Source organism: Meles meles, chromosome 3, assembly GCF_922984935.1.
Source record: "Meles meles chromosome 3, mMelMel3.1 paternal haplotype, whole genome shotgun sequence".
NCBI classification, from domain to species: domain Eukaryota; kingdom Metazoa; phylum Chordata; class Mammalia; order Carnivora; family Mustelidae; genus Meles; species Meles meles.
This window is the reverse complement of record NC_060068.1, coordinates 142,508,672-142,520,291: the sequence shown is the minus strand read 5'-3', so window position 1 is coordinate 142,520,291 and position 11,620 is coordinate 142,508,672. Positions and strand designations below refer to the sequence as shown.

Below are 11,620 nucleotides of genomic sequence, written 5' to 3'. Positions count from 1 at the left end.
CCCCGCAGCCTCCGGTTCAGAAGATGCAGGTGCAGCCCACGGCGATGGTCTCCATGACCGCGCGCTGGCGGCATGGCCCAGTGCGGGGCGGCAGTGGGCAGAGGCGGCGGCGCACGGGCACCTGGCTGAACACGGGCACGCTCACCATGCTGCGGTCCTCCTGCATGGTGAAGGGGTTCACGCAGCCCAGGCACAGGCACCGTGCCTCCGGCAGGTCTGCAGGGATGCGGCTCGGGTCGTGGTTGATGCTGCAGGAAGGCAGGAGAGAGCCCTGAGTGGCAGGTGTTCAGGACAGGGCACATCTGTGCCCATCCTCCACACCCCTACCTTTCCTAACTGGGGTGTTGATCCCCGCAGCAAGACTGTGCTCTACTGGGGACTGGGCAGTGATGAACTCTGGGTTCCGGGTGAGAAAACCGAAGATCTTGGAAGGCAAGCCAGCCCCAAGGTTATCCAGGCTCAAGGGCACCAGTCAGTCACCCAGTTCCCTTCTCTCATCCCCAAGTTGCCCATCTCTGCACTAGATTGTACCATGGGATCGCAAGGAAGCTAAGGCTTTCTGTGTCTCATGCCCCCTCCCCATCACGTGTTTATATTCTTGGGAAACTTCATCCACAGGAAATGATATAGGGACACATTGATGCCTAATCCTCACCAGAAGAGGAGTCAGGAGGCCCGGGTTCTATGCTGACTGCGTTTCTCTTCATTCAAGACATACTTTCACACACCCACCATGTGAGTGACTCTGTCCTAGACATGGAGTGTTCACTGGTGGACAACACACCGCTTCCCTCATAGAGCTGAGAGTATGGGGGCTTGCTTTGTGACCACGCCTTCCTTGTGCCTCAACTTTCTCATCTGCTAAATGGGTGGGAGGGAGTCTGTGGACCTGCAGCATCTGTAGCACCCAGGAGCTTATTAGAAATGCAAAATCTCGGGGCACCTGGGTGGCTCAGTGGTTGAGCCTCTGCCTTCAGCTCATGTCATGATCCCGGAGTCCTGGGATCGAGCCTCACATTGGGCTCCTGCTCTGCAGAGAGTCTGCTTCTCCCTCTCCCTCTGCCTGCCACTCCCCCTGCTTGTGCTTTCTCTGTGCCAAATAAATAAATAAAATCTTGAAAAAAAAAATAAAAAATCTCATCTCTACCCCAGATCTCCTGAGTCAAAACCTGCATTTTTATAAGATCCCCCCCCCCAAATCAAGGGCAAAGTAAAGTTTGAAACCCAGCTTTGCAGGATTTTAATGGCCCCTCCCGACTGCCACATTCCAAATATGGTAGCCACTAGCCACATGTGGCTATTTAACTCAATCAAAATTAGTCAACTATACTTAAAATAAATAAATCTAAAATAAGTGAAATAAGCAAAATGAGTTCCTCCGTTGCAGTAGCTACATCTCAAGTGCTCCACAGTCACATGAAGCTAGTGCCAACCATATTAGACTGTCCACAATCACAGAAAGTTCTATTAAACATGCCCCTTTTGGGTCTCGGGACCTAAGGTGTGCAGCTAAAAAATATTTGGCCTGAGAGCACCTGGGTGGCTCAGTTGGTTAAGCATCACTCTTGGATTTGGCTCAGGTCATGATCTCAGGGTTGTGAGATCGAGCCCCACGTTGGGCTCCACACTCAGCAAAGAATCTGCTTGAGTGTCTCTTCCCTCTCCCTCTGTCCCTCTCCCTGCTTGTGCACACACACTCTCTTCCTCTCTCTCTCAAATAAATCTTAAAAAAAAAAAAAATCTTTGGCCTGATTTGTGAGTGAAGACCCTTCCAAGTTAGTCTATTTCTTCATTACTTGTTCAACACACATGCATTTGGCCCCTTCTGCATGCCAGAGTCTGTGCTTAGAAGGAGAGCCACAGCCAAGGTGAGATACCGGCCCTATCATGCAGGGACAGCAGGTCTTGACTCGCAAACCTGGCCATGCACCCTAATCACGAGAAGATGTATAAAATATTACTTTCTGGGCCTCTTCCTGGACATTGTGGTTGAGTGGGCCATGAGCATCCTTACATAACTCTGATGGAAGCCCTGAGAAGGTGCCAGGCGAACGTGACACAGAGGCAGACACAGCAACTCGATACCGCCTGTAAGACCTGTAACTGGAGGGAAGTGAGAGCATGGCAGGTGCCTTAGCGGGGACGTGAACCATAATCCCTGGGCTCTGCCTCCATAACTCACTTAATAACAAGCCTATAAAACCTATGAGGTGTGACTCTTAACGATGGGAAAGAAACTGAGGGTTAATGGAAAGGAGTTGGTGGGGATGGGATAACCGGGTGACAGGCATTAAGGACAGCACGTGATGTCACGAGCACTGGGTGTTATGTGCAGCCGATGAATCACTGAACACTACCTCTGAAATGAATGATGTACTATATGTTGGCTAATTGTATTTATATTTTTAAAAATGGAAAAAAAAAACAACAAACCCCAACACCTATGACTATAAACCCGTTTCACCACCACTTGCACTGAGGAACCTGGAGCTCAGAGAGGCTAAGCTCGCCCTAAGCCACGCAGCCAGTGAGAAGCAGAGCTGCGATTCAAACCAGGCGTTCAGGTCTCTGAATCCAAGGTCTGCGTGCGACAATGACGGGGACAGTAGGGTATGCAGCTCGCCCCCGGCTGCCCAGCCCGGCCTACCTGTAGCCCCAGGGCGACAGGCTCCTCTTGTTGGACAGCCACAGCTGCAGGTTGACCTCACACTTCCTTCTGGCCGGCTCAGAGCTGTTCCTCAGCTGGGCCACCATTTCCCCAAGGTTCCTCTCGTACTCCTCCATTCGGGCGTACGGCTTCGCCTGTGACACCAGGTCCAGCGGCATCTGGTGAGGCCCTGGAGCCAGGGTTCCAGGCCGCCCTGGCCCCTTCCTCTTGCCTTTGGGGTTCCTGGGCTGGCCCAGCCCCAGGAAGATGGAGAGGGTGAGAAGGAACAGCTGGGGAAGAAGGCCACATGTCAAAGGTGGGAGATCCAGGTGTCGCTCTGGGCCAAGACTCAAGGCCAAGGGAGGAGAGAGGGAAGAGAGGCTCTGTGGGGGCCACCCTCTCCTGCCATGCCTGGCCTGGTCCCGCCAGGCTATGACACATGTACCACACATGTGTGTATGTATCACAGTCATCGGTAACTCCTGCCTGCAGCACCTCTTAAACATGTCCCCACACTCCCCCTTCTCTGTCTGGGAGACCATCCTCACTTCCCTCAAAAGCCTCCTGCCTGGGGTCCCCACCCTCCCTGGCTCCTTCAATCTGTTCTCCATACCATGGCCAAGGATAGATGTTTGAAAGGCAAATGTGATCATGTCACTCTCCAGCTTAACCGTTCACCCTCAGGGTAACGACACCCCAACTCTGCCACACGGTCTGACCATTGCTGAGCTCTGCCTCCTCAGATCACCCCCAACCTCCTCTCTCACCTGTGCTCTGGCCTTCTCGGGCCTTCTCTGAAACCCTTTTTCCCACCATACTCCTTCCTGCCACAGGGACTTTGCACCAGCTGCTACCTGCAGAGTCCTGCTTCCCCTCACCTAAATGCCTCTTACCCTTCGTGTCTCAGCCCAGGGTCATGCCCTTAGGGATGCCTCAGTGGACTTTCTTGGGTTCCCAATGTCACACACCCCTTGTGTGACTGTAGACTTACAGTTTGTGTGTGGGTGTGGCTCTTTCATACGTCCGTCCCCACTAAGCACAGACTCCATGTGGGCAGACATTGCAGCAGTTTCCACATAGTGGCTCACCCCTGTGACTGGGTCAGTGAACGGCTGTCCCCACCCCAGCCCGACTGTAGCTCCCAGTCTGGGATGGGGAGCACACAGTGGACAAGGAAAAATCCCCTAATCTCTTGGGGCTTGTTGTTGATGACGAGGAGGTGGGCTGCGTGTGGCTAGAGGTCAGGGCCACCTGCTTAGTCTGGTGGCAATGGATTGGCCCCGCAAGGCCTTTCTGTGGAGCGGCATGTAGGTGAGGTTTGAAGCATGAGAGGGAGGCAGATGTGGGCAGAGGGAATCTAAATATCTCACGGGGTAGTGATACCTACACGGGGGCAGTGTAAAAAGAGGTTTGAGTCAGTGAGGAGCTGTGCTCAGGACACCACGAGGCTGAAATAGAGGGTGAAGAGGAAGGAGGGGGACGAAGGTGGAGAGACAGGCGGTCCCGGCTGAGGATCCTTGTGGGACACCATGACACCTATGCTCCCCTCCTTTGTGCCCAACCCTCTGCCTGCCGCCCACCGTCCACACCTCACCCACCTGTATCCAACATCACCGACCGTCGTCCCCCTCTTCCCACAGAACTGGGAGCGTCCGGAAAGGCTCTGGCTTGCTCAGGAGAAGCCCCGGGGGGCCTGACAGAAGCCAGACTCCTCAGCAGGCCCAGGAGACAAGGACCAGAACTTGAGTGGGGCCCGGCGCTCGCCAGAAGGGAGGAACTTTCCAGAGGGTTTCATCTGGTCCCTGACTCTAAGCAGGCTCCTACCTGCCCTGAGTCACTCACGTCACCACCTGCAGGGCCCACACCTGAACTACCCAGGCTCCCCAGCAAGTCTGGACCCTGGGAAACAAGTTTCAGCAGAGCCCCTCCTGGCAGCACCACTGCCTGGCGCCAAGTCCACCCCAGAGGCTCAGGGCGCTAAATTCTTCCCTTTTGGTCCCGGATTCCGATGCAGAAAAATGTCTCCTTAACCGCCGGCTTTCTCATCTGAGTGTCTCACGTGGCATTCTGAAAGTCTGGCTCTCCACTCAGAGAAACCCCCGAACAGAATCAAAATCACCTCCCCCAAACCAGAAACAAAAGGACTCGCCCAAGGTCACACAGCTCGGGATCTCAGGATCCCAGCAGAGAGAGGGGGACACCCTTTGGAAAAACCCCCGATAACAGAGCTGGCCAGGGTCTCCCCTGACGGCTTTGGCCTGAAAGGGCCTCACTGTGGACGGGCTGAGCCCAGGTCAGGAGCCCGAGCTGTTGGCCATGGCTGCGGGCTCTGAGACCAGTCTCTGTTTCTTTCTCACCCTGGGGGAGACGGCAGAGGGAGAAGTTGCCTCCGCAGATTCCAAGCCAAACAGAGGCAGTCATTAATCAATAGGAAAGAAGTTAACGAAACAGTCAGGCCCTAAAGTGGGGTGGGGGTGGGGTGGGGTGGGGAAGCGCCACGTACCAGGCTGTGTGGCCAGTCCATCCCCGCGAGGCTGGTCTGCAGCTGCCGCCGGCCTGGAACCCTAGGTGCCTCCGCCAAGAGAATGGCAGCAACAGGATGGAGTGAAGCAATTATAGCTCGTCAGGGGGCTGCTGGGGGGTGGCTGGGTGGGCTCGTCATCAGCTGGGAGCCTCGGGCCCCCAGCTGGCTGGGCCTGGCGCAGGGGCAGGCAGCGGCGAGGGGCATGGGGGCGGGCCAGGAGCCGGGCCGAGGTGCCCAGGGGCTGTTGACTGAGGGGACAATGCCCTGTGTGTCTGGCGGGGCTCTGGCGGGTGGCACCTCCGCCTGTGGCCTGCGGCTAGCCACCCGGCCAGCACCCACAGTGCCAGCTAAGACAATCAGCTTCGTTTGCTTTGGGGATGGCGAGGGGTGAGGGCAGAGGAGGGACGGGCTGTCCGTTGGTCAGGAGAGCAAATGTTCTCGAGTGTGCCGGCCAGGAGCAGGACACAAGCCCCATCTCCCAGGAAAATAGCCTCAGGCACCCCGGCCTCAGCCAGCCTCAGGTGAGTTTCGTGGCACCCCCCACCTTGGGGGTTGGAATCCCACCCACTTAGTTCACAGGCAGGGAAACTGAGGGCAGAGCGAGGAAGGAACCTGTCTGGGATGACGCAGTGGGTTAGAGATGACAGAGCTGGGATTCATACATGGTCCTGGTGCAGGGCTCTATCCCCCACCCCATGCTGTTTGTCTTGGGATATTTTCTACAGGGTTCCGGCCTGCCACGGACATGTTTCTGAATGGGTGCTCTCACGCAGGCCGAGTCGCAGATCGTGGGGCCTTCTGGCTGCTTGTTCGGGCCTTCCCAATGTAGTGCTCCCCACCCCATGGAGAGGGTCTTCACCCAGGGGCCTGCCCCTGTGTGGCTGTCTGTGACTTTGACTCTTTCTCAGCCTCGGTTTCCTTCTCTGGAAAATAGGAGTCATGCCCAGGAATCAACAGTGGCCTGGCCCCTTTCTTCCTGAAATGTCTCCGAGTCTCCCTTTCCACCACTCTAGAATGGAGGTAATCGTAGTGGCCACGGCTTGAGGCTGTTAAAAGATGTAAAGGAAATAAGCCGTGTTGAACAGCTGCCAGGGTACCTGGCATATAGTAAGTGCTCAGTAAACACTTAGCTGTTAATGATGAAAACGATTATGATGAAATAATCATAAAATTTTTACTATAAACCTTAGCTGTTCTAATTAGCATCGGTTCTCACTGCTCAGCCAACTCTCCTTCCTTACCCCTCAGGCCTACCTTCCTAAGAGAGCTCTGGGCTTCCCAGGCTCTGGCCACAAGGTGGTGAGCTCGGGTGACCCCAAGGTCTACGAGGCCTGGAATCCCACGCTGAACTGACCAGCCCCGCGGGTCGAGGTCTCTCACCTCAAGTGAACAGCCCAGCCCTACGACATGAGCGAGCCGGTCCACCCAGGGAGGCAGAGGAGGGGTGGGAGGGAGCACGCAGGGGACAGGGAAGGACACCGTGAGCAAACATCTAGGACGACACCGTCCTGCTGAGGGCCACTCCTGGCCATTTACAGGAATCGGCTGAGGAGGAGAACATAGAGTGCGACGAGCTCCTGAATGTCACAAGATTAATCTGTCCGGGGCAGGTTTCCACAGCATAACTGAGAAACCGGCTGGGGCTGGAGCTCTTCGAGAGATACCACCATATTTGGTCAAATACTAGACAGGCCTCTATTCTATCACTGGAAACTCCGGAGGGAGGGGGACTCTGAAAATACCTCCTCAGGCAGCAAGGGCCCCCACTCCCATCCCGGGTAGCCCCAGCCCCACCGCCACTGTCCTCGGAGCAAGCGTGAGAGGCGAGGGCTGGGGCAGCCTCCTCGCTCCCCTTCTGCTGCTGCTGGTAGGGGGGTCCAACCAGCACACAGCTGGGGGGACCCCACCTCCACGTTGGCACCCACAAAATGTGAAATTAAAAGGCAGGGACCTGGCGGCCTGGGGGTTCCTCTGCTTCCCAGGACCCCTGAAACCACCATATTCTCCTACCTGCTGGCCCACACACACACCCTCGCCTCTGTAGCCCCAAGTCAGGACTTAGCTTCCTGTCTTCCAGCTTCAGGGCTTGTCCATACAGATTCCAGGCTCCCAGTCTCGGAGCTCTGACGATGCAGGCCCGGGAATCCACACCTAACAAGGGGCCAGTCTGGGAGCTAGAGGAGTCCTTACCCATCCTCTTCTGGTTCCCCCACCCCACCCCCACTTTAGCACAGGAGACAGAGGCCCAGGAGGGGTGGGCCTCACCCAGGCCCATAGGCCTGTTGGTGCCAGAGCCTGGGAAGGCTGGGTAGAGCACACCTCGGTCTCCTAACTCTTACTGTTCTTCCCCAAAGTTTAAACTTACAGCTCCGGGCCAGGCTGGGACTCCAGAGAGGGGCGAAGATTCTTCCCAGCGGGGAGGGGGATCTGCGGGGTACCCAGACGGGTGCTTGGGGAGTCATGGATGGCCCAGTGACCATCACTGGATGTCTCATTCCTGGGCCATCTCGGTCCTGGAAGGCAGTCCTTTCCTCCAGCCTCGGTTTCTAGAAACCACCGAAGGTCATCTGCGGTCAGGGATGTCTGAAGTGTGAATCCTGGCCCACCATGCTGGCTGACCGCTGCGGGACTCAACCCAGGCCTGAGGAGGAGGCGTAAGAACTTGGGCTTCAGGGCCTTCTGACCCACAGCAAAGCTGGGGTCGTCAGCACTCATAAATGAGGGAAGGGGCAGATGGGCTGGAGAGGCAGAGACAGACGGCTCTCTAGCTCAGAGCCACAAGAGCCTTTGGAGGCAGGCCCACCGTGAGAGTGCCGTTCTCGCCACCAGGGGGCGCCACCAGAAAGCCAGACAGCCCTGAAGAGCGCTGCAAGCCCTGAGGGAACTTCGAGCTGTCCTTCCCCCCCTTTCGCTGGAATGGGCCCCGGAGATGCAAATGAGGGGACCAGGTTGTGGGGCATGGGTCCCGTACTTGCCCCTGACTGCCTGAGTGACCCTACTGTTAGGGTCCAGCTCCAGGGACAGTTCCCACGTCAGAGCAGGAAGCAATTCCCTTCACATGGAGCATCTCCCAGGTGTTAGGCCCTAAGCACTTGCCAGCTAGATATCCTGATTTTGAGAAAAGAACAATGAGTAATAATAACAGCTACTCCTTAATATCTACTCGTTGACTGCCAGCACTGTGCTAAGTCCTTCACGCACACTGTCTCATGAAACTCTCCCGGCACCCTGGAATGAGGTCCTAATTTTATCCCTCATCTATGAATGGGGAAACTGAGGCTCAGGGAGCCCAAAGTCATGGAGTCAAAGCAAGTCTGTCTGATTCCTCTCCATACTGTCCCCTGCTGTGGGGGAGAGGAGGGGCGATGTCCCACCTGTCACCTAGAAGGGGCTATGCTTGCCTCAGCCTTACACTGACATCCTCAAATGACCCGGACCGTGAATGCTGGGGAGGTCACTGAGCCCAGGCCCGAACCAGAGTCCTGAAAGCGATCTGAGAACTCCCAGGCTGCGAGCACGGCACCCAGCAATGTTCCTGGCACCTAGTGAATGCCTAGTAGGCATTCACACGATATTAGACGCCTCGACGCAAACCACTGTCTGTACTATGGAGTGTTACTGCTGGAATGGAGAATGGGAGGCCAGAGCAGCAGGGACCTGTAGGACGGGGGATTGTCCAGGACTAAGGGTTCAGACTCTAGAGATTGACAGACCTGAGTTTTTGAGTCTCACCTCTACCAAGCCATAGCTCTGTGACCTTGGGACAGTCACTTGACTTCTCTGAGTCCTAGTTTCTTCAGCACAGTAGAGAAAATAACTTGGCCTGACTAGCATGTTGTGAGGCTCCAATGAGATAATGCGTGTGAAAGCAGTTAGCAGAGCGCCGGACCAAAGTAAATGCTCGATTAAAGGGGCTGCAGTTGTCACCATTCTTGTGAAAACACATTTTGATTTGGGCCTTTAAGGATGCTTCTGGAATGTCCTTAGGTTGGGAGAACGTTGTGAGGTACAAGGATAGAACATGCAGAAGAACACAGCGACCCCGTTTCCAGTGGGCCCACCCTGGAGCCAGGAGGACCTGGGGGATGCAGTGTAAAGACTTGCCGGAGTGGGCCCAGTAAGGTCTGGGGAGGCGGGAGACTAAGAGGCGCCTCCGCTCCGAGATGGAGGGGGGCTGTGGCCAGGAGGACGCATCCTCCACAGGAGGTCTTGGCTCTACTGCCATGCGACCCACCCCGCCCGCCACCCTCCTGGGTAGGAGTCTTTCTCCCAGGCCCATATTTGCACAAATGCCTGCCTCACTGCTCACTCCAGAGCCCCAGCCAAGAGGCACTATTTTAAGCTTCCTGGACGGGAACACTGTTGGTGGGAACAGACCCAGCCAGCAAGCTCCCAGTTCTCAAAAAAGGGAAAGGCCTGGGTGAACGGGCGGCCCCTGAGATGGGCCGAGGGGCGGCCACGTCCACAGGATCCTCTGCCCAGGCCAGGTGCCAATGCCTCCTCCCCTGTGGGGGGCAGTCAAGGGAATGGGAGTCAGGGCAGGACTCTAAGAGGTGGACTTGTGCTCTGGGACTGGGCGTCTGCCCAGCAGCCAGCCTTGAAGACACCAAGCTCGCATTTCCGAATTACAGATGGAGTCTACCCCGGACCCCGGACCTTGTCTCTTGTTAGCGCTCAGCACCCACAGACCCTCGGGCTGGGGGATGTCTTGTGTAGCTCCTACCTACATAGGATCCCTGTTTAAAACATCTTAGCAGGACACCTTCGTAGCAGTGAGATGATTTCTGAGGACGCACATCCTATTCTCTAAAGCTCTCATGGTTGAAAATAATAATTATAATTATAAAAGTTTTCTCTTTCATTACACGGCAGTCCCCTCCTACGATGCAATATGGTGTAGTGGGAGATGGCTGCCTTCAGAAATGGTGGTCAGACACTCGCCCGGACCCTCAGAAGTGGCCACATCCTCTTCTCCTAACATCAGTGAGACCCAGTGACCTTCTAGGGTTGTTTCAGTGGATTCATCATAAAAATTATGATTTGCCGGGATGTCTGGGTGGCTCAGTCAGTTGAGCGGCTGCCTTCAGCTCAGGTCATGATCTCAGGGTCCTGGGATCAAGCCCCGCATCGGGCTCCCTGCTGAGTGTGGATTCTGCTTCTCCCTCTCCCCCTGCCTGCCATTCTATTGGTGCTCTCTCTCTCTCTCACTTTCTCAAATAAATAAATTTTAAAATAAAGATTTTAAAAAATTATGATTTGCCTGGCCTACAATTGTTACTTAATATTTGGTGAATTTTGGCTGTTTTTATTGTCATTTGGTTGGTCTCGTGTGTGCCTATGTCATGCGTGTGGTATTTTTGTGGGTGTGTATGCTATATTTGCATTTTGATGGTGAAAAAACAGTGTAGACTAATATTTAAAGCATGGACTTTGAACCAGAGTGACCTGAACTCCTAGCCCTGGCACACAACAGCTGGCTTCCCTTGGGCAAGTGATTTAACTTCTCTGAGGCTGTGTGTGTCCTCCTGGAAAGGAGGGGGGGTTAACAAGATAATGCAGGTAATGTGCCTGGCACGGCGTGCTGCTCAGTGAACAGCCCCGCTATCATTCTGTTGTACACGTTATTCTTTGTTCTTGCTTAGTCCATTTCACAAAGAACAATTCTGGTCAGCTCTTCCAGAACTTTTTAACCATCAGAGTCCCAGTCATAAAATCAACTGCCCTAGGGAAAAGTGAGCTCCCCATCAGCTGAGTTGTTTTTAGTAGAGGGCCAAAGACCCGTTGGGAGTGGGAGGGAGATTTAAGAAGAGGAAAAGGTGGGGGGTGCTTGGCTGGTTCAGTCAGTAGACTGCGCAACTCTCGATCTCATGGTCATGAGCTCCAGCCCCACATTGGGGCATGGAGCCTACTTTAAAAAAATAAAAATAAAAAGTGGAAAGGTCTGGGCTTGTTGATTTTTAGAAGTTCCCCTCCAGTCCTGAGAGGTCTGAGTCTCCTATGTCCAAGGTCCCGGGTTCCCAGGTGGGGTTGTCCTGCCTGCCTCCGCTTGTCCAGACCTGGAACAGGAAGGAGCCTGAAGAGGCCTGTGAGGAATATGGACTAAACAGCCTGTCCCCGAGGCGGACAGAGGCGCCGGGCCCCCTGCCCACCGGCACATCCTCCCCTCAGTCCCCGGGTATGTTTATCCTTTGGTCAGAGTTTATAGGACGTCTGGACTTACAAGATCCAGAGTCCTGACTTTTCCCTGAAAGCTGTCAGGCCCTCCTCCTGCTGGTTGGGTCTGTGTCTGTTCTGGGTGGGAGGCCCCATCCTCCAGCAGAAGCAGGAAAAGGGTACAGCATGAGAAATGTTCTCTTCAGACCCCCAGAGCCCAGAGCTGGCAGCGGAAGAAGGCTGGCCTTGGGGGGAGGTGGGAGAGAAAGAGGTTGGTGTCTCCTGGCTGTTTATAC

At 55.1% G+C, this 11,620-nt stretch overlaps 1 protein-coding gene across 1 annotated transcript; it reads right to left on the bottom strand.

The window, feature by feature from the left end:
• IL17B (interleukin 17B) lies at positions 1-5,193 on the bottom strand. The gene is made up of 3 exons (XM_046001005.1): positions 5,151-5,193; positions 2,648-2,937; positions 1-248 (listed from the first exon to the last, which is right to left on the bottom strand). The coding sequence occupies exons 1-3, from the start codon at positions 5,169-5,171 to the stop codon at positions 17-19; spliced, it is 543 nt and encodes a 180-aa protein (XP_045856961.1). The 5' UTR covers positions 5,172-5,193; the 3' UTR covers positions 1-16.
• Positions 5,194-11,620: the final 6,427 nt, after the last annotated feature.